The sequence below is a fragment of the Pipistrellus hanaki genome (genome assembly GCF_964339955.1).
Source record: "Pipistrellus hanaki genome assembly, chromosome: 15".
In the NCBI taxonomy this organism is placed as follows: Eukaryota; Metazoa; Chordata; class Mammalia; order Chiroptera; family Vespertilionidae; genus Pipistrellus; species Pipistrellus hanaki.
This window is the reverse complement of record NC_140517.1, coordinates 44066124-44088362: the sequence shown is the minus strand read 5'-3', so window position 1 is coordinate 44088362 and position 22239 is coordinate 44066124. Positions and strand designations below refer to the sequence as shown.

General features: G+C 62.4%; 2 protein-coding genes across 2 annotated transcripts; both read left to right on the top strand.

Annotated features, from left to right (window-relative positions):
• Positions 1 to 832: 832 nt before the first annotated feature.
• Positions 833 to 4843, top strand: PNMA8B (PNMA family member 8B). The gene is given in 4 exon segments (XM_084905639.1): positions 833 to 2533; positions 2535 to 3018; positions 3021 to 3211; positions 3214 to 4843. Coding segments are annotated over 4 exon segments (2394 nt in total). The 5' UTR covers positions 833 to 1918; the 3' UTR covers positions 4318 to 4843.
• Positions 4844 to 13148: 8305 nt separating this feature from the next.
• On the top strand, positions 13149 to 15268 carry CCDC8 (coiled-coil domain containing 8). Its single transcript, XM_084906149.1, has one exon. The coding sequence runs from the start codon at positions 13398 to 13400 to the stop codon at positions 14868 to 14870; it is 1473 nt and encodes a 490-aa protein (XP_084762275.1). The 5' UTR covers positions 13149 to 13397; the 3' UTR covers positions 14871 to 15268.
• Positions 15269 to 22239: the final 6971 nt, after the last annotated feature.

The window sequence follows — 22239 nt, the reverse complement described above, 5'->3', positions numbered from 1 at the left end:
TCTGGGGATAAATGACATCTACTCTGGAAGCTGATCTCACCGGTGTCTGTGCACTGGCCGAAGGTGGCCAGAGCCCATGTCACTTCCTGCCTGTGGCTTGCGTTTGGGGTCGCGTTTTATTTCTGTTGGGCTCTGCTCTGCAGAGAAGGTGACACCCTTTGGGGCTTCGGAGGGTGAAAGGAGAAGAGAAAAGCAGGGAAACGGGAGCTGTGTGGGGGGGGGGGGTGGCAGGAGAATGAGGAAGCCGGTAGGCCCAGTTGCCATGGTAATCTTGCAATAAACTCTTCTGACATTAAGGGGGGGGGGGAGCTTGAGAGATCAACCAAAGGACTTGTGTGCATGCCTATAAGCCTAACCAATGGACACAGACACCTGGGGGTGAGGGCATGAGTTGGGGAGGATCAGGACACCTGTGTAATACCTTAATCAATAAAGACGTTTTTAAAAAGCTTGAAGTGGTTGGGTGATCTATCTAACAAACGCTTATACAGTGGTGAGATCTCAATACATCATCCCATGGCCGCCTGGGATGGAGCACAGCGGCGGGCCACCCTCTCTGCCCAGTGCTTTGATACCTCACCCCGCAACCCCGTAAGAACCCTAGGAGGGAGGGTCAGCGGCTATGGCCATTCCACAGAGGACCCTGAGGGTTAGGGAAGCTCGGGAAGCTGCAGCCGGAGATGCAGGAGGGACAGAAACCCCACAGCTGGAGGACAGCGCGGCGTGGGGGGTGGGGGTGGGGGTGGGGGCGGGGGTGGTGGAGGTGGTGGAGGCAAAGGCTGGGGGAGCAGAGTGTTAAAGGGGCTATAACAGCCCATGCCCAGTGGGCGGACCCAGGCAGGGAAATGCTTTCTTTCTTTTTAAAAAAATATATTTTATTGATTTTTTACAGAGAGGAAGAGAGAGGGATAGAGAGTTAGAAACATCGATGAGAGAGTTATCGATCAGCTGCCTCCTGCACACCCCCTACTGGGGATGTGCCCACAACCAAGGTACCTGCCCTTGACCGGAATCAACCCCCTTTCAGTCCGCAGGCGGACGCTCTATCCACTGAGCCAAACCGGTTTCGGCAGGGAAATGCTTTCTTGCAGAATTCCTGTCTGACCTCGCTGGTGACCACGCCCCTATCCAAACCACGTACAGACCCAGGACTCATTGCACCGCATCCTTTCGGGAACAGGACCATAGGCAAGAGCGAGGCCTGTGCACCTGGATGGCGCCTGCACCCCACAGATGCGGCCCGTGGGCCCTCCTGAATCCCCTTCCCACGGAGTGACACCCACCCATCAACTCCGAGGCCAAGCGTGAGTCCGGGTCCCATGGCAGAGCCCTTGGCTCAGGTCTCCACAGCCTCCCCTGCGCATCTGGCCTGTGGGGGGCTCATCGCTGAAGGCGGTGCTGTCAGCGCCCACATCCTCCTTCCCTCCTTCGGCCCTTTAAGAGCGGGTCCCCAGAACCCAGCTCGGACCCTCCGCGTTGCCATGGAGACCAGTCCCCGCTCACCTAGGGGTGAGCCCGTGCGCGCAGGCGCAGGACGGAGCTGCCAGAGACGCAGCGCAACTGCTGAGCGCGGAGCGGAGGGCGCGCATCCCGACGCGGCGGGAGCCCGGCCCGGCGGCTGCTCTGCCCGCCCCGCTCCCGCTCCCGGGGCCCCGGCGCCCCCCGCCCCGCGTCCGGCCCGGCGTCACCCCGGCCGGGGACGAAGGCGGAGCGGAGAGGCCGGCGGCAGCCCCCGGCCGGAGACGTGAGACCCCTCTGGGTTGCCCGACAGCCCGGGGAGGGGGCCTCGGGCCGGGCCGCTGCGTCCGCCGGCCGGGGGCCGGGGGATCCCCGAACCCCAGCCCGAACCCCAGCCCCCAGCCCCGCCACGTTCACGAGCCCGCACTCCGAGCCCCGAGTGGGATCGGCGCTGGGCACCATGGCCTGGAGCCTCCTGCAGGACTGGAGCCGGGGGCTGGCCGTGGACGCGCGCCGGGCCCTGCTGCTCACCGGCATCCCCGCGGGCCTGGGGCCGCCGGCCATCGCGGCCGCGCTGCAGCCCGCCCTCCGGGCCCTGGGCGCGTTCCGGCTGCGGAGCACGCGGGCCGTGCGCGGCGGGAGGGCCCAGGCCGCCCTGCTGGAGCTCCTGGGGCACATGGGCCCCGCCGCCCTCCCCAGCGAGGTCCCCGGCGGCGGGGCCGGCGCCTGGAGGGTCCTGTGCGGGGCCCGCGCGGAGGACACCCGGGTCCTGGGGCAGCTGAAGCGCCTGCTGCTGGAGGAACCGGCGCCCGGGGCCGCGCCCGCCGCCCCCGCCGCTCCCGCCGCCGCAGAGGCTCAGGCCCAGGCCCGGGGGTCGGAGCGCGCGGCCCGGGACGCTGGCCCCGCTCCGGGCGCAGCCCGCAAGGCTAGGAAGAGCCCGGGGAGTCGCCGTCGCCGAAGCAGAGCCGGAGGCCACAGGTGGACGCCGAAGGGCAAGAAGCGAGGCCGCGGGGGTCGGCGGTTCCCCCGCAGCTGCGCCAGGCGCGGGTCCGAGGACTCCCCCCCCCTCCTCCTCCTCCTCCTCGGACAGCCTGGGCATCGTGATCGAGGAGCTGGACGAGGCGGCGCTGGGCGGGCTGGCGGCGCAGAGGGCGGCCGCCCGGGAGCTGGTGCGGAAGGGGGCGCTGCGGGGGGACCCCGAGGCCGCGCGCGGCGGCCCCCGCGAGCTCCTGGCGCTGGTCACCGTGACGGACAAGGCCAAGAAGGAGGCGCTGGAGAAGGACACGCCGGGGGCCGAGTCCATCAGCCTCAACGTGGAGGACCTGAGCGGGGTCCCCGACCTGGTGGCCCTCCTGGCCGTGCGGGACACGTGGTCCGAGGGGCCGGCGGGCAGCGACGCTCCGGAGAGCAGCGGCGGCGACGAGACGACGCAGGACGGCGGCGGCGGGGACCTGGAGCCGGAGGCCGGACACCTGGAGTTCGTGGCCATCGTGGCCTACACGGACCCCGCGGACCCCTCGGCCCGGGAGGAGATGCTGAAGATCGCCTCGGTGATCGAGTCGCTGGGCTGCCCGAGGTGCTGTCCGTCATGGCCAAGGACACGGGCGCGGCGCGCGTGCGGGTGCGGGAGGCCCGCCGCCAGGTGGACGCGCTGGTGCTGCGGGAGGCCCGGGACGACGGCGACCTGCTGGAGTGCATCTCCTCCCTGGCGCAGCCCGAGCCCCGCCGCCAGGGGGCGCCCGCCCCGCGCGGCCCGGGGAGGAGGGGGGCGAGGTGGGCCTGCTGGAGCTGGTGGCGCTGCTGGCGGCCCGGGACACGGCCGAGGGGGTGAAGGAGGAGAGGGAGGGGGCCGGGGAAGGCGGGACGTGCCAGCACCACCACCCGGGCAGCCTCGGGGAGCTCCTGGCGCTCCTGGCGGCGCGTGAGATCGGAGAGAGAAGAGGAGGAGGAGGAGGAGGAGGAGGAGGAGGAGAGGGGGGGGAGGAGGAGGGGACTTCGGAGGGCGGCTCGGAAGAGACATCGAAGGACACGGAGAGCGGGGAGTCGGAGCCTGGGGATCAGGCTTCCAGGAAGCCCCGGGCCAAGCGCCCCCGCACGGCCCCCAAGGCCCTGGGTCCGCCTGGCGCCCCCGCGGGGACCAGCAAAACCCGACGGGGAGGCCGCGGCCGCGGGGACCGGGGCGACTCTCCCGAGAAGAAAGCCGAGGAGGAGGCGGCGGGCGACCAGAAGAAGAAAAAGAGGAAGAAGAAGAAGAAGGGGCGCGGGGGAGCCAGGGCCGGCGCGGCCAGGGGGCAGCCGCCCGCCGGCTCCAGGCCGGGCCGCGGGAAGAAGGCTCGCCGGGCGGGAGGCCGGCCCCTCAGGGCTGCTAGCGGCTCCGGAGACAGCAGCAAGGCGGCGGGCCCGGAGGCCTCTCCCCTGGCGTCCCCTCTGCCCGCCCTCCCGGCGGCAGAGACTGGACTCCCCTTAGCCGCGCGCCCTGCGCTCTGCGTCCTGCTGCGCGCCAGGCGCTGGGCTCGGGGTCTCCCCGTTACCTCCCAGCCCCTCCTCTGCAGGCGGCTAGCGATCCTAACGGAAGGAGGAGGAAGACACGTCCCCTCCCCCGGCAGGCAGCAGCCCCAGGCGTTGGCACCGGTGGGTGTGGCTTTGGGTGACCCCAGTTGGCACTGGGGTGCGTGCGCCCTGGACGCGGGCACCTGGGCAGGCCAGCGGTGCCAGGGAATTCTTTGTCGCTCTTCGCGGTGCCCCGAAGGTTCCAGACACATGCTTCCGGCCAGCGACTGTGACACCCCCCCCCCCCCAAATCTGATGGGGACGGTGAGGGAGGCTTGGCTGCCAGCGGGCCAGTGGATGTCAGGGTGAAGCAGAGCTCCCTGTCTGGAGGGGAGAAGCATTCCAGAAAGAGAAGCCTGAGAGGCCGCCACCTGCGGCTCCCCTGGAAGGAGGAGGGGGCGAAGAGGCGGGAGGAGTGGCCACCTGCTACCCCAGCTGGGGAGGAGGAGGAGGAGGAAGGAGAGACCATCCCTGCCCACCTCCGGAGCCGCGGATGCAGAGGAATCAGCAAAAAGGCCACAGGCCGGCTGTCACGCAGACTGCAAAGCAGTGATTTCCAAAAGTCCTAATTATCTGCCAATCTTCTGTTACAGCAATTCCCGTCCAGGTTGATGGCTTCTCTCTGCCGCCAGGCGGCGCCCTCTCCCCGTCCCCCAGGCCTGTGGCTCCCCCGTATCCCACCAGCTGCCCTCCCTCCCTGGCTGGCCAGTCCCTCCGCACTTGGCTTTGCAGCCCCTGACCAAGATGGCAGGGAATGAACTGCCAGAGGGACCCCGAGGGACACCCAGGGGCAGGGCCTGTCCCGCCAGGGGAGGAGGTGACCAGCGTCCTGTCCTCACAGCCCACTGGCCTGTCCCAGCCCCACAGGGACACAGACGCGGGGCAGCGTGGAGGGGGCCCCCTGGGCTGCAGGGGCCTCCCTGGGACAGACAAGCTCCCCTGGGAGGGGGTCGGGTGGGCATGGGGCGGGAGGGGCGGCCCGTCCTCCCTGGGCCCAGTGGGCTCAGGGCCTGGCCGGGCTGGGAGGGCCGTGAACTGACTCCTCCTGCAGCGTCAGCCCCTCCTTGTGCCTGTCACCTGGGCCCCAGTAAAGTGCACTGAGTGGCTGGCTGGTCTCTGCTCTGGGGGGGTAGAGGGGAGGGGTGTGTGTGAGGTTGGGCACCAGAGGCCCCGCCTGTCATGTCTGACGTCCAGCCAGACCCCGCTGGACCGCCCTGTCACCCACTTACCCCCAGTGTCCTTCCTGCCTCAGGGATGTGCCCTCAGCCCCTGCCCTGTCCTGCCCCTCCCCCTTAGATCCTGCCAGGCCTTAGCTCTGCCCGCTGCCTCCTCCCCCAGCTCCTCTGCTGCCTCCTGCCCTGTCTTCTCTTGCCAGGCCCCAGGCCTCCATCCTGTTTAGGTCCCTGCCCCCGGACCCCCTTTGCTGGCCCCACCCAACAGCAGGTCCTGAGGCCCCAGCCCTCACCCGGATCCTGGCCCCTAGCCCACCTCCCTCCCCACAGCTTGCTGTGTCTCTGCCCCATTCGCTAGCTTTCAGGTCGGTCTCCACCCAAATATCCCTGCCAGGACCCGGCCTGTCACCCCTCACCCAGCCCAGCTCTCTGCCCTCCCCTCACCCACTGGGCCCAGCTCTGCGCTCGGCCCACACCCCCCTCCTTGGTGCTCTGAATGCCCGGTACCCTGTAACCTCTGCCTAGCGCCCAGCTCCGTGCTGACCTTCAAGGCTCTGCCCTGGACCCCAGACCCAGAGGCCTCCCTCCGACCTGGGTCCCTGCCCCGGAACCCCCCCCCCCCCCCACGGCCACAGGGCTGCCCGCGGTCCCGTCAGGACTGGTCTGGTGCTGATGGAGTCACTCCCCTTTCCAAACCCGTTAGAGGCTCCGGACATACCCACAGGCCACAGGCGCGCCCGCCCAGGGTGTTTGCCTGGGTCTGTCCTTCACTTCCTGCGGGTCTTTCTTCAGGGTCACATGGGGGGGGGGGGCTCCCCACTACCCGGTTACAAAGGTCACCACCCCCACCTGGTCTGTCAGCTCTGACTGCCCCCCCCCCCCCCCGCACTTTTTCCTTCTAAGGAGCCTCTGGGTGTATTTCTCTAGGGGGATGGGAGAGGGAATTGGCAGGAGTTTTGCAGGCAAAGTGCAAAAAGGGGGCGTGGGTCCCCCAAAGATTAGAAACGCAGCGCCGAGCCCAGGGGTGCTGCTGCCCCCGCAGCCCAGCGGCCTCCGGACAGGACAACGCCCTCTCCCACCGCCACCGGTGCCCGCAGCGCGGCTGGCAGAGGAGCAGGACGGGCTGAGGCGGAGGGTGCACCAGCTCAGGAGGTGGGGGGGCGGAGAGGGTGGGGGTGGGAAGACGGGGTGGAGGAGGGGATGGGGTGGGCGCGGGGGGGGGGGTGGATCTGGGCGGCAGAGTCGGGCGGTGGGTGAGGTCCTCCCGGTCCCCCGCCCCCAGCCCGGCCCGGGGTGCACACGGGGCCGCGGCTCCGGGGTCCGGTGGCCGATGACGAAGGAGGCGCTGGAGCCGCCGGGGGGCCCGGGTGGAGCGGGTCTCAGGCCCCGGAGCGGCCGCAGAGGCCGGAGGTCCCGCCGGGAGGCCCCTCCGCAGCAGCGATCCCCGCGGGGCGCCCCGGGGTGCAAGGCCCCGGAGGGGGACGGAGCGGGCGCCTCCGGTGGGAGAAGTCGGGGTCCCGGGAGGAGACGGGGCGTCTGCAAGGCTGGAAGGACGTGGACCCGGGCCCCGCGCTGGGCTGGGGCTGCGGGGGCCGCACTAATGCAGACGCGGGTGCGGAGGGGGTGCGGAGAGGGGGGTGGGGGGTGCGGTGGGGCAGGTGCTAATGTCCCAGAAAAGCAGGTGGCTGCGGAGGAAAGCCGAGCGGGCGGGCCCAGGAGGCGGGCAGGAGGGTGGGGTTCCCCGGGGAAGCCGTGAGCAAGCCCGGCCGACGGCCGAGGAGGGAGCGGGGAGGAGCGGACACCGAGGGAAGCGCACGCGGGGGCGGGAGCAGCCGGTGCCAAAGCCCCAGCCCGGGCTGAGGGGCTAGCTGGGAGGGAGGGGGGGTGTTCGCTTGCGGTCACTGACCCCGCAGGGCCGGGGTCGGGGAGGGTTCACGGGAGACAGCGTTTGCACGGGGCGGATGTCTAATGAGATCCTTGTGACTGGCGTTTAGAGGTGAGCCAGGCTTGAAATGAATGTCCGGAGCCCCTGGGGTCCGGATCGGGGTCGGGGCGTGCAGAGAAGTGGGGGTGTGCTGAGGAGGAACCAGTCAGGGCCCCTCTGCCGGCTGGAACGGAGACGGGGCGCCCCGAGATCTCGAGAATGAGACCAGGTCCCCGAATGGCCCGGAGGGAGAAGTCAGGGTTCCTGGGACAGAAACGACACTCCTTCCCCTCCATGTGGTTCCCTAAAGCCTGGTGCTCACAAGACCCCCCCCCCCCCCATTTCCCTCAGCTCAGGCTCCGCTCCATCACACAGGACGCCCCGCCCCCCCCCCCCCCTTCCAGGCCCGCGGAGACGGGTCCACGTTCTCGAGTTGCCTCGCGCTATTTTCCCGCCAGGGGGCGCTCCAAGACCGCGCTCGCGGTCCCCACCAGGGGGCGCTGGGGAGCGAAGGTTTAAAGTCCTGCAGAGTTGCCTCCTCTCGGTATAACCATTATGGTTTGTCTCAGGTTCGGTTCTTACAAGGGTATTTCTTGGGTCACATGACCTCACTCATCTAGAGGAAATAATGAACAACAAAAACTGATGAACAAAAACAGACCCAGAGAAAGAGAAGCAGCCGATCGGACTCTCAAAACTCAGAGCGGAAAGTGGGGGAGGGTGGGGGGAAGGGGGAGAGATCAACCAAAGGACTTGAGTGCATGCAGATGGGCCTAGCCAGTGGCCATGGACTACAGGGGGGTGGGGGCGTATGTGGGGAGGGGTTTGGGATGGGAATGGGGGGATGAGGACAATTAAGTGATACATAATCAATAAAATAAAAAATAAAAAAATAAAGTCGTGCAGAGGCGGCGCCTCTGAGCACTCCCAGGTGCCTGGGACTCCAGCCCATCAGCCCATTAGCCCATCGCCCGGAAGCTCCGAAGCCGCTGGTCCTCCAAACACCAGGCTGCGGGCAGTGATTTCCTGCACGGCAGCGGCCTCTCCAAGGGGGACCCCCCGCATGGCCATCCGGAAACCTGTTCGGCGCCACCACTCCGACCTATTGCACCAGGACCTGCATTTTACACGGTTCTGGGTGACCTGGCGACACGCCGCCCTCGGTTCATTGCCATGTGCGTTACCAACAAAAGAGGAAATACGCGTGCAGATGAGCAAGAGAGCCGGTTTGCACGGTGTTCCTGCAGAGCGTAGCGGCCAAGAGTCTAATCTCCGGAGGGGACCCGGGTTCCGGGCCTAACCTTCCCGCCCACCTTCCCTGCGTCACACCACCTCTGAGCGCAGCTTCCGCATCTGCAAACGGGGAGGGGGGAGGGGGCGGGGGTGGGTGGGTGCTGGGAGTAGCCCCTTCCTCACAGGCTGCTGGGCTGTTTCCTTGAGATGCTGAGCACAGAGGACTCAGAACGGTACCCGGCACTGGGCGGGGTCTAAGCGCCTCACCCATTTCTCGTGCCGCGTGCGTTTTGCAATCGCGTGCAAATAGTTTTCCAAAAAGTGGAGCCTCTGCCGGAAAGAGGCGGGCGGGCTCTGTTCTTAGAGGTTTGGCCGTGGGCAGACAGCTTGGATCGCCCACCCCACACTTGGGAAAGGCCCGAAAAGAGCTGGCTTGCTTCCGCCCTTGCGTGGGTGTGGAGGGCAAGCCCTGGCTTCTGGTAAGGCCCAGCGCGCTCACTCTGATTTTTAAAAAACATATTTTTTATTGATTTTTACAGAGAGGAAGGGAGAGGGGTAGAGAGCTAGAAACGTCGATGAGAGAGAATCATCGATCAGCTGCCTCCTGCACACCCCCTACTGGGGATGTGCCCACAACCAAGGTACATGCCCTTGACCGGAATCGGACCCGGGACCCTTCAGTCCGCAGGCCGACGCTCTATCCACTGAGCCAAACCGGTCAGGGCGATAGACTATTTTTGAACCTTATATAAGAATGCAAACTTACTGTCTGGATTATCTGTGCTGTGTGCCTTTTTTTTTTTTTTTTAAGGAAAAATAGGCAAAAAGTAAATAAATAAAAAAGAAAAGAATGTGGGGCCTCTCAGTTTCCTGGCCACATCTGCTCACTGGGAACCCTGTCAGGGCGTGGAGACAGCTGCTGGCCTCCCATGGGGGGGGGGGGGGGAGTTAGGGGAGGAGGGAGTCAGGGCCAGCAGCTGGCGGCTGTAACCGGAGCCCGCTCCGAGGAGAATATAACTCCCACCCCCACCCAATCCCCAGGTTTCACCAGTTTATTTTCGCAGAGAAAGTGCGATGGCCGCCAGGTCTGCGGTGCGGGAGCCGAGGCTGTATTTGGATTCCCGTTCTGTGCCCTGACAGCATACGGACCAGGCACCGTGCCTGCAAGAGCATCCTCAGCTCCAACAAGCTGAGAAGTGGCATCTGAATCCAAGCGACAAAGGATCTCAGGGCCCCGCCCACCGAGTCTTCTCAGCTGTTCGTCTGAAACAGCAGAGGACCCGGGAAAAGCACAGTTCCCGCCCGGGGCACTGGCTGCCCCAGGGTGTGATCCCTGGTGAAAACAACACGTGTTTGCATCAGCCTGCGGACCGAAGGGTCCCAGGTTCGATTCCTGTTAAGGGCATGTATCTTGGTTGCAGGCACATCTCTCATCAATGTGGTTGAGGGCACATCCCCAGTAGGGGGTGTGCAGGAGGCAGCTGATAGATATTTCTCTCCCATCGATGTTTCTAACTCTCTATCCCTCTCCCTTCTTCTCTGTAAAAAATGTCAATAAAATATGTTTTTTTAAAAATAATTAAAAAAAATAAACCTTAGCAAAACATGTTCCAATTAGCATATTCTGCAGCCTGCACCCCATACAAGGATCAGAACCCATCTTGGAGATAATTACGGGGCTTCTCTCCCTGACTGTGGACAGGCCGGCCGGGCCTGTCACCGCCATGAGCCGAGCTCCTGAAAGCAGAGCCTGTCTCGCTCCCTCAGGTGTGCCCGGCACGCCCCGGGCCCGGAACAAGGCGCGCCTCAGTCCATCCTGGCGGGTCACACAAATGACCCTCTGTCCTCTGCTTCTCGGTTTGGAAGGTGCACAGGCCCAGGGAGGTGCCGTGGTGCCCCGGGGGTGCAGAAACCCATGGCCACTCTTAAAACGCTCATCCCCATACGGAGCTGCAGAATGCTTTCTTTGTGATGAATGCTTTCTGAGATTTACTCTCTCAGCAGCCTTCAAAAGCGCAGTGTTAACTCCAGTCACTGCGCTGTGCATTCCTGGGACTTAATCACTGGACACCTGCACGTTTGTGTCTTATATCCTTCCTCCATTTGCCCATCTCTCTCTCCCTCCCCTCCCCCCGCCCCAGCAAACACCACTCTGTCCTCTGTATCGATGAGTTTTTGTTATTGTTGTTGGTGTGATCTTAAAACATATTTTTTATTGGTGTTTTTTACAGAGGGAGGGAGATAGTTAGAAACATCGATGAGAGAGAAACATCCATCAGCTGCCTCCTGCACACCCCCTACTGTGGCTGTACTTGCAACCAATGTACCTGCCCTTGACTAGAATCGAACCTGGGACCTTTCAGTCTGCAGGCAGACGCTCTATCCACTGAGCCAAACCGGTTAGGGCTATTGTTGTTTTTTAAGATTGCAGTTATATGTGAGATCATAAGGTATTTGTCTTCCTCTGTCTATCTTAGTTCACTCAGTGTAATGCCCTCAATATCCATTCACGCTGTGTCAAATGGGAGGGTCTCCTTTTTTATGACTGAATAATATTCCATTGTATAGACACACCACATCTTCTTTGTCATTCATCCAGGTCTTGGCTGTTGTAAAATATGCTGCCATGAACATTGGGGAACATACATCTTTTCAAATTAAGTGTTTTATTTCCTTCAGAGACATACCCCAAAGTGGAATTGTTGGATCACATGGCAGTTCTATTTTTAATTTTTTTCTTTAAATATATTTTATTACTTTTTTTACAGAGAGGAATAGAGAGTTAGAAACATCAATGAGAGAGAAACATTGATCAGCTGCCTCCTGCACCCCGCCCCTCTCCCCCAACTGGGGATGTGCCCAAAACTAAGATACATGCCCTTGACCGGAATCGAACCAGGGACCCTTCAGTCCACAGGCCGATGCTCTATCCACTGAGCCAAACCAGTGAGGGCTAACTTAATTTTTTCCATTAACATTTTTGATTGCTAACAATCCAAGCAATCCGACTAGCTGGTTTGACTCAGTGGACAGAGCATCGGCCTATGGCCTAACGGGTCCCAGGTTCAATTCCAGTCAAGGGCACATGCCTGGGTTGTAGGCTCCATCCCCAGTAGGGAGTGTGCAGAATCAGCCAATCGATGATTCTCTCTCATTACTGATGTTTCTCTCTCTCTCTCTCCATCTCCCTTCCTCACTGAAATCAATAAAAATATATATTTTAAAATCCAAGCAATCGAAAGGATATAGAAAAGTACACGTGCCCAGAACCCTTCCCTGTGCTTGTCTGTGTGCAGAATGTGTGTATAGACCTTGGCCCTTACACACACACATTTACACACACACACACACACACACACACCAGACTGTTTAAGATTCAAACCCAGGTTCTATCACTTTCTGATCTTGAGCACGTGATTTTATTTCTTTGGCTATAAAGTGGGACTGATCATGGCGTTCTCTGTCTCATCATGCTCTGGTGAGGATTTCCTGAGCTGGTTTCATAGAGAGCGCCTGCAATGGTGCCTCCTACTCAGGAAGTGCTGGAAAAGCCTGACTATCCCTTTTTCTGGCTGCTCAGCACTGTCCTGTAGGGGCAGATCGTGGAACTGATTCAGTCCCCTCTGATGCACAATTGGGTTCATGCGTTCATTTCACTCAAAAATATTTATTGAGCACCTACTGTGCGCCAATCCCACGCTAGGAGCTGGTGCAGGAAGACCCTGGTACCCCTTTCTCCACCCCCCTTGGCTGGGGAGGTCGGAGGGAATTGCTGGTCCCAGAGGCCTGTCCGTTCAAAATGGTGCTATTCGGCCATAACCGGTTTGGCTCAGTGGATAGAGCGTTGGTCTGCGGACTGAAGGGTCCCAGGTTCAATTCTGGTCAAGGGCATGTGCCGTCGTTGCGGGCACATCCCCAGTAGGGACTGTGCAGGAGGCAGCGGATCGATGTTTCTCTCATCGATGTATCTATAGCCGTTTCTCTCTATCCCTCTCCCTTCCTTCCTGTAAAAAAAAAAAAAAATCAATAAAATATATTTTAAAAAATAAAACAGTGCTATTCGGAGGCTCCACTAGCACTCCGGCCTCCGGGTGGGCTGGAGCCGCACGTGCAGGACCAGGACGGCTGGTTTGGAAAAGGTGCTGACGTGGGCCTTGGCCCCAGCCAGGCCCGGGGCGCGGCCACTCCCCCGGGCGGGAGGGGAGCGCGGGCGCCTCGGACAGAGTGGCCAGCCCCCCTGTCAGTCTTCCCCGGCCCCGGAGTGTAAGAGGAGAAGCGGGAAGGTGGGCCCCAGCCCGGGGAGGGCGTGGAGAACTTCCTGCCCCGCGCTGGCTCCCCTGCACCGCCCGGAGGAAGGAGGCGGGAGGGAGGCGCGCGTCAAGGTCAGCCCGGACCCGGGGCGGCCTGCCGAGGGGCGGGAGACCCTCCGGGGGGCTGGGCTGCCTCCTCCGAGCGCTCGGCCATATTGGAGAGCCGCGGCCGAGCCATCTTTGTCTGAGAAGTCCTCTCCCGAGTTCCAGGCGCGCCCCGGGGCCCGGGCCAGGAGGCGCCCCGGCCGCCCGCGCGCGCTCCAGCGTGCAGCCGGGACACCCCGCTTTCCGCTCGCGGGGGGCTGTGCGCCTCCGGACCGGCCTCAGCCCGGCTCTGGACACTGGTTCCCGCCGCTGGTGGCGGGGAGCAGGCCTGTGGGTCCAGCGGGACTTGTTGCAGGCGGAGAAGTTGGGAGGCGCTGGAGAGGGGAGCCTCTCCGGGCAGCATTGCGGGGACCCCATCCCCGCTCCCACCCCACGTCTAGGGGAAGCGCTTCTTGAAGGCGAGGCTCGCGGCCTCCCCACCCGGAGTCCACGCTGGAGATCCTCCAGACCCTGGAGAAGAGCCACCTGGGGGGCTGGTTCCCCTGGGGCTTCCTGCCGGCCCCCGACGGCCTGGTCCTCTGGAGCGTGCCCGACGCGTGCGAGGACGTGGACCTGGACGAGCTGGTGGACGCGCTGAGGCCCGTGGGCACCTTCAGGAAGGTCGGCAAGGTGTTCCGGCGCGAGGGGGAGGGCGCCACGGTGGGCATGCTGCAGGCCGGCGAGGACGTGGACTGCCGGCTCATCCCGCGCGCGGTGCGCGTGGCGGGCGGCGTGTGGCGGGTCCTCGCCAAGCCCGCCACCCGGGAGGCGGAGTTCCGCGAGCGCCTGGCCCAGTTCCTGGCGGAGGAGGGCCGCACCCTGGACGACCTGGCCCGCCTCCTGGAGAAGGGCGCCCCGCCGCCGCCCCGGCGCCCCCCGAAGCCCCCGGAGCCGCCCCGAGCGCGGAGGGCGGGGAGGGTCCCGCGGATGGCGCCGCCGCCGCCGCCCCGGCTGGTCGTGGGCACCTACGACAGCAGCAACGCCAGCGACAGCAGCGAGGGCAGCGAGTTCGAGGCCTCGGCCTCCCCGAAGCCGGGCGGGGCGGGCCGCGGGGGCCCCGTGCGCGGCAGGAGGGCGCGCAGGATGCCGGTCAGTTACCTGGGCAGCAAGTTCCTGGGCAGCGACCTGGACAGCGAGGACGACGAGGAGCTGGTGGCGGCCTTCCTCCGGCAAGGGGACCAGCCATCCCCGGGCGCCCCGGCCCGCCGCCCCCGCGGGAACCCCCTGGTGCCCGGGTTCGAGGACGGCCCGGGGCGGCGGCCGGCCAGAGGGGACCGATGGCGGGAGCTGAAGCGCAGGGTGCGGGGCTGGGCGCCCGGGTCCGGCCCTGCAGCGGGGGAGGCCCCGCGGGCCTTTGTCAGGGTGGGGAGGGATGAGGGGCCCTGCGGCGCCAGTCCTGGGGAGCCCGTGGGGAGCGCAGGGGGTGGGCCTGTGCCTGAGGCCCCCCCACGGCGGCGATGGAGGCCCAAGATTAAGTGGGCCTCCTTCAGGCTGCGCAGGAGGGAGGAAGCCGCATCCGGGGCTCAGGGGGCGGAGGCTGCGGGTGATCAGAGGGCGGAGGCTGCGGGTCATCAGAGGGCGGAGGCTGTGGGTGATCAGAGGGCGGAGGTTGTGGGTGATCAGAGGGCGGAGGCTGTGGGTCATCAGAGAGCGGAGGCTGCGGGTCATCAGAGGGCGGAGGCTGCGGGTGATCAGAGGGCGGAGGTTGTGGGTGATCAGAGGGCGGAGGCAGCAGCTGATCAGAGGGCGGAGGCTGCGGGTGATCAGAGGGTGGAGGCTGCAGGTGATCAGGAGGCGGAGGCCCCAGTTGTCCAGGGAGCAGAGGCGGCATCTGATGGGGCCGAGGCCAGAGCTGGCCAGAGGGCAGAAGCTTCCGCTGAAGCCGCCGCCTTCGCTGCCCCGGGAGCCCCCGGGGCGACCCCAGGAGCCGGGGCCCAGAAACAGGTCCAGACAGTGAGGTTCCAGACGCCCGGGCGCTTTGCGTGGTTTCGGAAGCGCCCGAGAGCCTTCTGGCACACGGCCCGGCTGCCACCCCTGCCCAGGGGCGCCCCCAGGGCCGGCGAGGCCCGGGGCCTCCGGGTGCTGAGGGCCGGGGCCGGAGCGGAAGCGGAGCCGGAGGAGCAAGAGGACCCGCTGTGAGGTGCGCGGAGCCAGAGCCCCTGCCACCTGCCACCTCCCGGCCCCTCAGGGCGCCCCTCCCCGCCCTGGGACGTGAAAATGGAGGCGGAGTGTGGGCCACAGCACCCTCACATCTCCACCCAACACCCCTGCTCTTTTCTTGTTAAAACTTTATCTTTCATGCATTGATTAAAAAAAAAAAAAAAATACAGCCGAAACCGGTTTGGCTCAATGGATAGAGCGTCGGCTTGGGGACTGAAGGGTCCCGGGTTCGATTCCGGTCAAGGGCATGTACCTTGGTTGCGGGCACATCCCCAGTGGGGGGTGTGCAAGAGGCAGCTGATCGATGACTCTCATCGATGTTTCTAACTCTCTATCTCTCTCCCTTCCTCTCTGTACAAAATCAATAAAATAAAATTAAAAAAATAAAAAATAAAAATAAAATAAAATTAAATTAAAAAATTAAAAAAAAAATACAGACTCTATAGTAACCCAAGGGATGTAGAGAGAAACCAGCACCTTCCTCAAATGCAGCCCTGGGTGCTCCCCCCCACTCCACACCTCCCACTGCCCGCCTCCTGGGACCTACAACATGTAAATAAAAATGTGTACACGCTGTTGCCTGGCTTTGGACTTGGCAGCTGGAGACTGACTGTCCCAGGGTGATTGCCTCACCCTTGTCCGCCCTCCGGGAGGCGCCCTGCGTTTATGCCCGCTGCTCGCCACCCCGCACTCCTGGCTCTGCCGGCTCCAGGGGTCCGGCCCGCAGTGTATACGCTTCCTGCACGTCACGAGGGACAGAGCACTCCCTGGGAAATGTGTCCAAGTGCTGTGTTTGCTAGGGCTGCCTGTGAGGCCGAGAAATCTGTGTGTGTGTGTGTGTGTGTGTGTGTGTGTGTTTAAATATATTTTTATTGATTTCAGAGAGGAAGGGAGAGATAGAAACATTAATGATGACAGAGAACCATTGACCTGCCGCCTCCTGGAGGCCCCCTAACTGAGGAATGAGCCTGCAACCCGGACCAGAATCAAACCCGGGACCTTTCAGTCTGCAGGCCGGCGCTCTATCCACTGAGCCACACCATCGGGTTAGGACCCCATTGCTTTTCAGAGGAAGTGAAAGGGAGGGTCAGGGAGAGAGAGAGAAACATCGATGTGAGAGACACACATCCATTGGTTGCCTCCGAACCCACAACCCAGGTACATGCCCTTGACCAAGAATCGAATCCATGACCCTTCGGTGTGCGGGCCAGGGCTCTAACCACTGAGAGCCCCCGCCAGGGCACAGGAATCTGTTTGGTCAAGCCCCGCGGACACCTGGGAAGCTGGCAATGGGAACGGGCCGATGCGAGGCGGGTGTGGGGCCGTGTGGGGGCCCCGTGGTTGCCATTGGGAGAGAGGGGGCTGCTAAGGTCCGTGGGAACTGGAGGCCTCCCACCCTGACCCCCAACCAGTGAGAACCAGACAGCAACGCCCCTTCAGCCACTTCCCGGAGGGGATCCTGGAGGAGGGGGTCTGAAGGCCGCTCCTACCCCTGCCTGTGGCTGCGGCCCGACCGAGTGGCTCAGCTTTTCCCCAGGAACCGAAGGTGGTCATGGGGTGCTGCCGGCTGCAACACCCCATGACCCCCCTCACCACTGGACTTTGAACACCCCTTGGAGGGCTGGGCTTTGCAGGCGGCTGGGGGGCAGCTGGGTGGGCACCGGGTGCCAGGCTGGTGGTGGCAATGGGGCTGTCTGTCTGTCCGTGGAATAGCCTCCTTACGACGGGCCCTGGGCTGTTGGGGAGGCTGGAAGGTGAACGGGGCAGAGATGGGGAGACTCAGGCTGTAGGCAAACCTACCCGTCCCCCCTCCGCCGGCTCATTCTGTCCCTCCTGTCCCCCTGGTCCCCGGCCTGAGCTTCCAGCGAGGCCGCAGAGGAGGGAGATCCCTGAGCGACCTGAGAGGGCCAAGAATATGCTGCTGACCCCAGGACCTCGCTTGAAGGAGCGTCCATTTCCCCTGCCCGGCTTTCCAAGGCCTGGTGGGCTCCTGGCCCTGGGAGGGGCCTAAGGCGCCTCCAGCGGCCCCGGAGCGCCCTCTGGTGGGCACCGGGGGCGCGGCTGGCGCGGGCTTCCTGCCCTCTTCCTCCGCAGCGGGGCGTGGGGACTGAGCGCCCTTCCTCCGCTCTCTGAGCCTCAGTTTGCTCATCTGGGAAATGGGGATAAAACTCATTTTCGCAAAACTATTCCAACCACAGAATCGCCGGGACCGGTTTGGCTCAATGGATAGAGCGTCGGCTTGGGGACTGAAGGGCCCCGGGTTCGATTCCAGTCAAGGGCATGTACCTTGGTTGCGGGCATATCCCCAGTAGGGGGTGTGCAAGAGGCAGCTGATCGATAACTCTCACTGATGTTTCTAACTCTCTATCTCTCTTCCTCTCTGTACAAAAATCAATAAAATATATTTAAAAAAAAAACTATTCCAACCACAGAATCAAATGAAGACCTCTACCCCTGCCCCCTCCCTCTCCCCCAATCTACTCACTCCAAAGACTCCACAGAGACCCTGCGGGGTCAGTGACGACAAGCGAACACCCTCCTCTGGCCCCCAGCACCTCAGCCCCGGCTTTGCACCGGCTGCTCCCGCCCCGCGTGCGCTCCCCTCGGTGTCCGCTCCTCCCCGCTCCCTCCTCAGCCGGCTTCCCGCACCCCCTCCGCACCCCACCGCACCCGCGTCTGCGTTTGTGCGGCTCCCGCAGCCCCAGCCCCAGCGCCGGGCCCGGATCCACGTCCTTCCAGCCTCGCAGGCGCCCCGACTTCTCCCACCGGAGGCGCCCGCTCCGTCCCCCTCCGGGGCCTCCGCACCTCGGGGCGCCCCGCTCCGCCCTCCTCCGGGGCCTCGCACCCCGGGGCGCCCCGCGGGGACCTCCCGGTGGGACTTCCGGCCTCGACGGCCGCTCCGGGGCCTGAGACCCGCTCCGCCCGCCCCCCGCCCCCCCGCGGCTCCAGCGCCTCCTCCATCGGCCACCGGTCCCCGGAGCCGCGGCCCCGTGTGCGCCCCGGGCCGGGCTGGGGGTGGGGGTACGGGGGGGGGGGGACCTCACTCACCGACCCGCCCCCGCCCCCCAAAACCCACCCCTGTCACCCCCCCACCCCCCCGGGCAGCAGTGGGGTGTGGCATCAGGCTGGAGGCAGCCCCATCCTTCCTCTCTGGGAAGCCGTGGGCTTCACCCTGACGCCTCCCCCATCTCAGGTCCCCCCGTCCTCGTGTCTCCTTCCTCAGCCCCGTCTCCTTCCTGCCCTCTCTTCCCCGGTCCCACCATTCCCACCAAACTTCACCCTGACATGGCCTCCTCCGCTCAGGACCTCATGGCTCCCAGGGCCCAGGAGGCTGGAAAGGTCTGGCCATTCCGGCCCCGAGTGCCTGGACGGGGTCAGCTGCCTCCTCTGGGCCGACACTCTGTCCCCCACTGAACTGTGAGCCCGGGGTGGCAGGTACAGAACTGACATGTCTTCAGTGGATCCCCAACCCCACCCAGCACGAAGGGGCTCAAGGAAGTTTTAAAAAAATATATCTTTATTGATTTTATATCTTTACCGATTTCAGAGAGGAAGGGAGAGGGAAAGAGAGATAGAAACATCAATGATGAGAGAGAATCATTGATTGGCTGCCTCTTGCACATCCCTTAATCGGGATCAAGCTGGCAACCCAGGCATGTGGTCTTGACCAGAATCGAACCTGGGACCCTTCAGTCTGCAGGCTGAGATGCTCTATCCACTGAGCCAAACCAGCTAGGGCTCAAGGAAGTTTGTTGAACAAAGGAGTGAAATAATTGTCCATTTAAACTTTGGGTCCTCCTTTCTTTTGCCCGAGTTATGGCTTCCTGTGACCACCAGAGGGCGCTCTGACACAATACATATTTAATTCAAGGCACATGCCATCTCGGGCATGGAGAAAGGAATAAGGATATCAACAACTGCCAATTCAGCCCTACTGCGTGTCAGGTACACGGCATTTCTCAGTGCCCCATACACCCCGTTTCTACATCAGCAGCTAGATGAGACCTAACCAAGATGGATGAGGGAAGAAAGGCTCAGAGAGGTGGCTTAATTTTCCCAAGTCACACAACTAAGCTGCAGAGAAGCTCTGGTCCCAGCCTCTGTGCCTTCAACCTCTTTCCTCTGTTCTTTGCCAAGGTCCCCAAAGAGATGGTGGTGCCCAGTGCTGGCCTGCTTGGTGAGGATGGGGGCCTCCAGCCAGGCACCAACCCCAGGATCTGTGTGCTATAGAGCAGATTCTTCTGTCTTAGATGCTGACCTGTTCTTTATTCACAGGCCTGAAATCTCTTCAGGCTGACGAAGTGCTGTTGCAGAGTGCACGCCTCTACAGCAGTGCCAGTCACTGGGGCCCGTAGTGCCTGCCGGGGCCTGGCGGGGCTCACCGAGCTGTGGCCGGCAAGGGAGAGCAATCACTCCCAAGAGCTGGGTCAAGTCTGACCAAGTCGGAGATGTTTTTTTACTTGAATCTCCAAATACTCATTTGACGTTTTACACGTACTTCAGATCAGTGGTGTTGGGCCACTATTGTTATCCCTAAATTTCTGCCCTCACTCATTCTCCAGCTCCCACAGGCTATTTGTTTATTTAACCTGTTATCCTCACCAAGGGGTGAGACACTTTTCCCAGTGATTCTTCGGAGAGAACTATTGATCTGAGACACAGAGATTGGTTGCCTCCTGAATGTGCCCCAACAGGGGTGCTGGGATGAACCTACAACCCAGGCACCTGCCCTTGAGCAGAAATCGAACCTGTGACCCTCCAGTGCACAGGTCAATGCTCTAACCATTGAGCACACTGGCCATGGCTAAAGTACTATTTTTTTTTTTTTTTATATATTTTATTGATTTTGTACAGAGAGGAAGGGAGAGAGATAGAGAGTTAGAAACATCAATGAGAGTCATCGATCAGCTGCCTCTTGCACACCCCCTACTGGGGATATGCCCTTGACCGGAATCGAACCCGGGTCCCTTCAGTCCCCAAGCCGATGCTCTATCCATTGAGCCAAACCGGTCTTGGCTAAAGTACTATTTTTAACGTTCAGTTTGGTGGCATTTTTAATTTTATGGATTTCACATATTCCCCTCCCCCACATTCAATATTTATACCCAAATGCGTACTTATACACAGAGCAGTTTTCTGAAGCCTAAAAGTAACCTATAGTATAGAAGACCCCAATTCTTGAGTTCAGCTTTAATTGGGGTGAAGGGCTTATGGCAGGGTAAGGGCAGACTGTGCCAGGGGCTTCGCTAGGGTTTGTCCTGAGGACACTGAGGGATGGGTTTGCTCAGAAAAGGGAAAAAGAACAATCTGGAAAGAACCCCTGGGCCAGGGTGACAGAGGCTGACCCCCTGGGGCAAACAAGGAGAAGATGGGAGGGCAGCCGCCTGGAGAGCTATAGGGGAGGAGAAGGGGGCAGGACAAGGCTGGGACCACCCTCTGGGTGACAGAGAGGATGGACAGCCCCCCCGAAATGGGCAGGAGAGGAGGAGGCTTGCAATGAGAGGATAATTAAGGTTTTCCTATATTCCTCAATATAGCTATAGATTCCTTTTCTTTGTTGTTATAAAAGTAATACATATTCATTGAATTTGGATAAATGTAAAATCACAAAACATTAAAATCAGCAAGAATTCTTTGATCAGAAAGATGTCTCCCAAGGCTATCTGTTGTTTATTATAACCTAGTCCACAGACACAGATAACAGTATTTATCTATCTAGACGGGATATAGATAAGACTGATGTGGACGGATTTCCATATTACAGTGGGCTGAATGGTGACGACCCCTATCAGCCCCCAAACATATCCACGTTCTAACCCAATCCCTGGAACCTGCAATTGTGGCCTCACTTGGAAAAAGATCTTTGAAATATAATTAAGGATCTCAGGTGAGGTCACCCTGGGAGATTCAATTGGGCTCCAAATCCAATGACAAGTGTCATTGGGAGACAGAAGAGAAGACAGAGACCAGGCGGCCACGTACAGCTGAAGGAGCGTCCGGAGCCGAGACCCCCGAGAAACTGGAAGCAGCAGGCGTGTTCCCCTCAGGCCCTGGGGGGACCCCGGCCCCAGGATGAGGCCCAAATACATCTGTTGGTTTAAGCCTCCGGTTTGTGGGGATTTGTTCCTGCAAGGCCCGGAGCCTGACACAAACGTGGGCATAGACCTGAATCTAGATCCTGACGTGGCTGCACTGCACAGACAAGGACACAGCTGTAAGGTGGCTGCGGCTGCGTACAGGCCGTAGCGGGCTGTGCAGACACGGATGTAGATGTATAGACACAGTGTCGCTGTGGCTGGTGACACACAGACGGTGCAGATCCTGAGGAAACCCTGGTGAGGAATGGAGCCGAAGGACACAGAGGACTGAGCGCGAGGCGGCCTGGGGACTCCTGGGGTGCCGCAGCGGTGACACCCAGCACCGGGGGACCCTGGCCCCACAGCTGCACGCCCTCCGCGGGCTGGAAGGACTCAGAGCACGCCTCATGGGGAATGGAGGGGACTGGCCATCTGGGACTCACGCCGCTCCCTCCCGCCACGCCGCCTTGTTTTATCGAGTGAGCCTGCCCGCAGAGCAGCCCGCACCGCCAAGAGGATTAGGACTGTGACCCCCTCATTCCTGCCCCTGGGGAGGCAGCCGAGGAGGACGAAGCCCTCAGCAGATCCCTCTCCATCCGGTGTCCTCGGGGCTCCGTCTCCAGGGAGAAGGAGGGTCCTGGAGAGCTCAGACCAGAAACCAGGAGTCAATGCAGAGGCCCAGGCCAGGCGGGCAGCCTGCAGGGGACTGAGCATCACCTCCGATCGGGGAGGGGAGGAGCGGTGGAAGCCCTCCGGTCTTCCTCGCTGTGTGCTGTCAGAACCAAAGCTGGGCCCGCTGTGAAAGGGTCTGCCCGGGACCTGGAGAGGCCGGGGGCGGGGCTGCGGCAGGCCGGGGGCGGGGCTGCGGGAGGCCAGGGGCGGGGCTGCGGCAGGCCGGGGGCGGGGCTGTGGGAGGCCCCGGCGGGGTGGCATCCGGCAGCCTCAGGAAGCACTGGCTGGCACCCGCAGGGAGCAAGTGTCCTCCAGCTCCCCTGACCCGGCCTTGCTGGCCCACCCTTCACGCCGCCTAACTGTGTGGACGATGCTGCTGGCGGGGGTTCTCCGGCCCAGGCAGCGCCACGCCCCCTCCGGAGCCCAGGACAGGCGGACACAGGGCTGTCAGCTCCGAGCCCGCAGGACAGCGCCAGGGAAATGGAGGAGGGGCTGGGACTCTGGTGACGCCGCCCCCGCCCCCCCCCCCCCCCCGTATTCCCTGCGAGGTAGGTGGTCACCCTGATTTTAGCAGCTCTGGTGGCTTTACCGAGACAAGC

Excerpts from the sequence above, each read along its gene's own strand:
- CCDC8 (XM_084906149.1), top strand. The coding sequence starts at position 13,398 with ATGCTGCAGGCCGGCGAGGACGTGGACTGCCGGCTCATCCCGCGCGCG.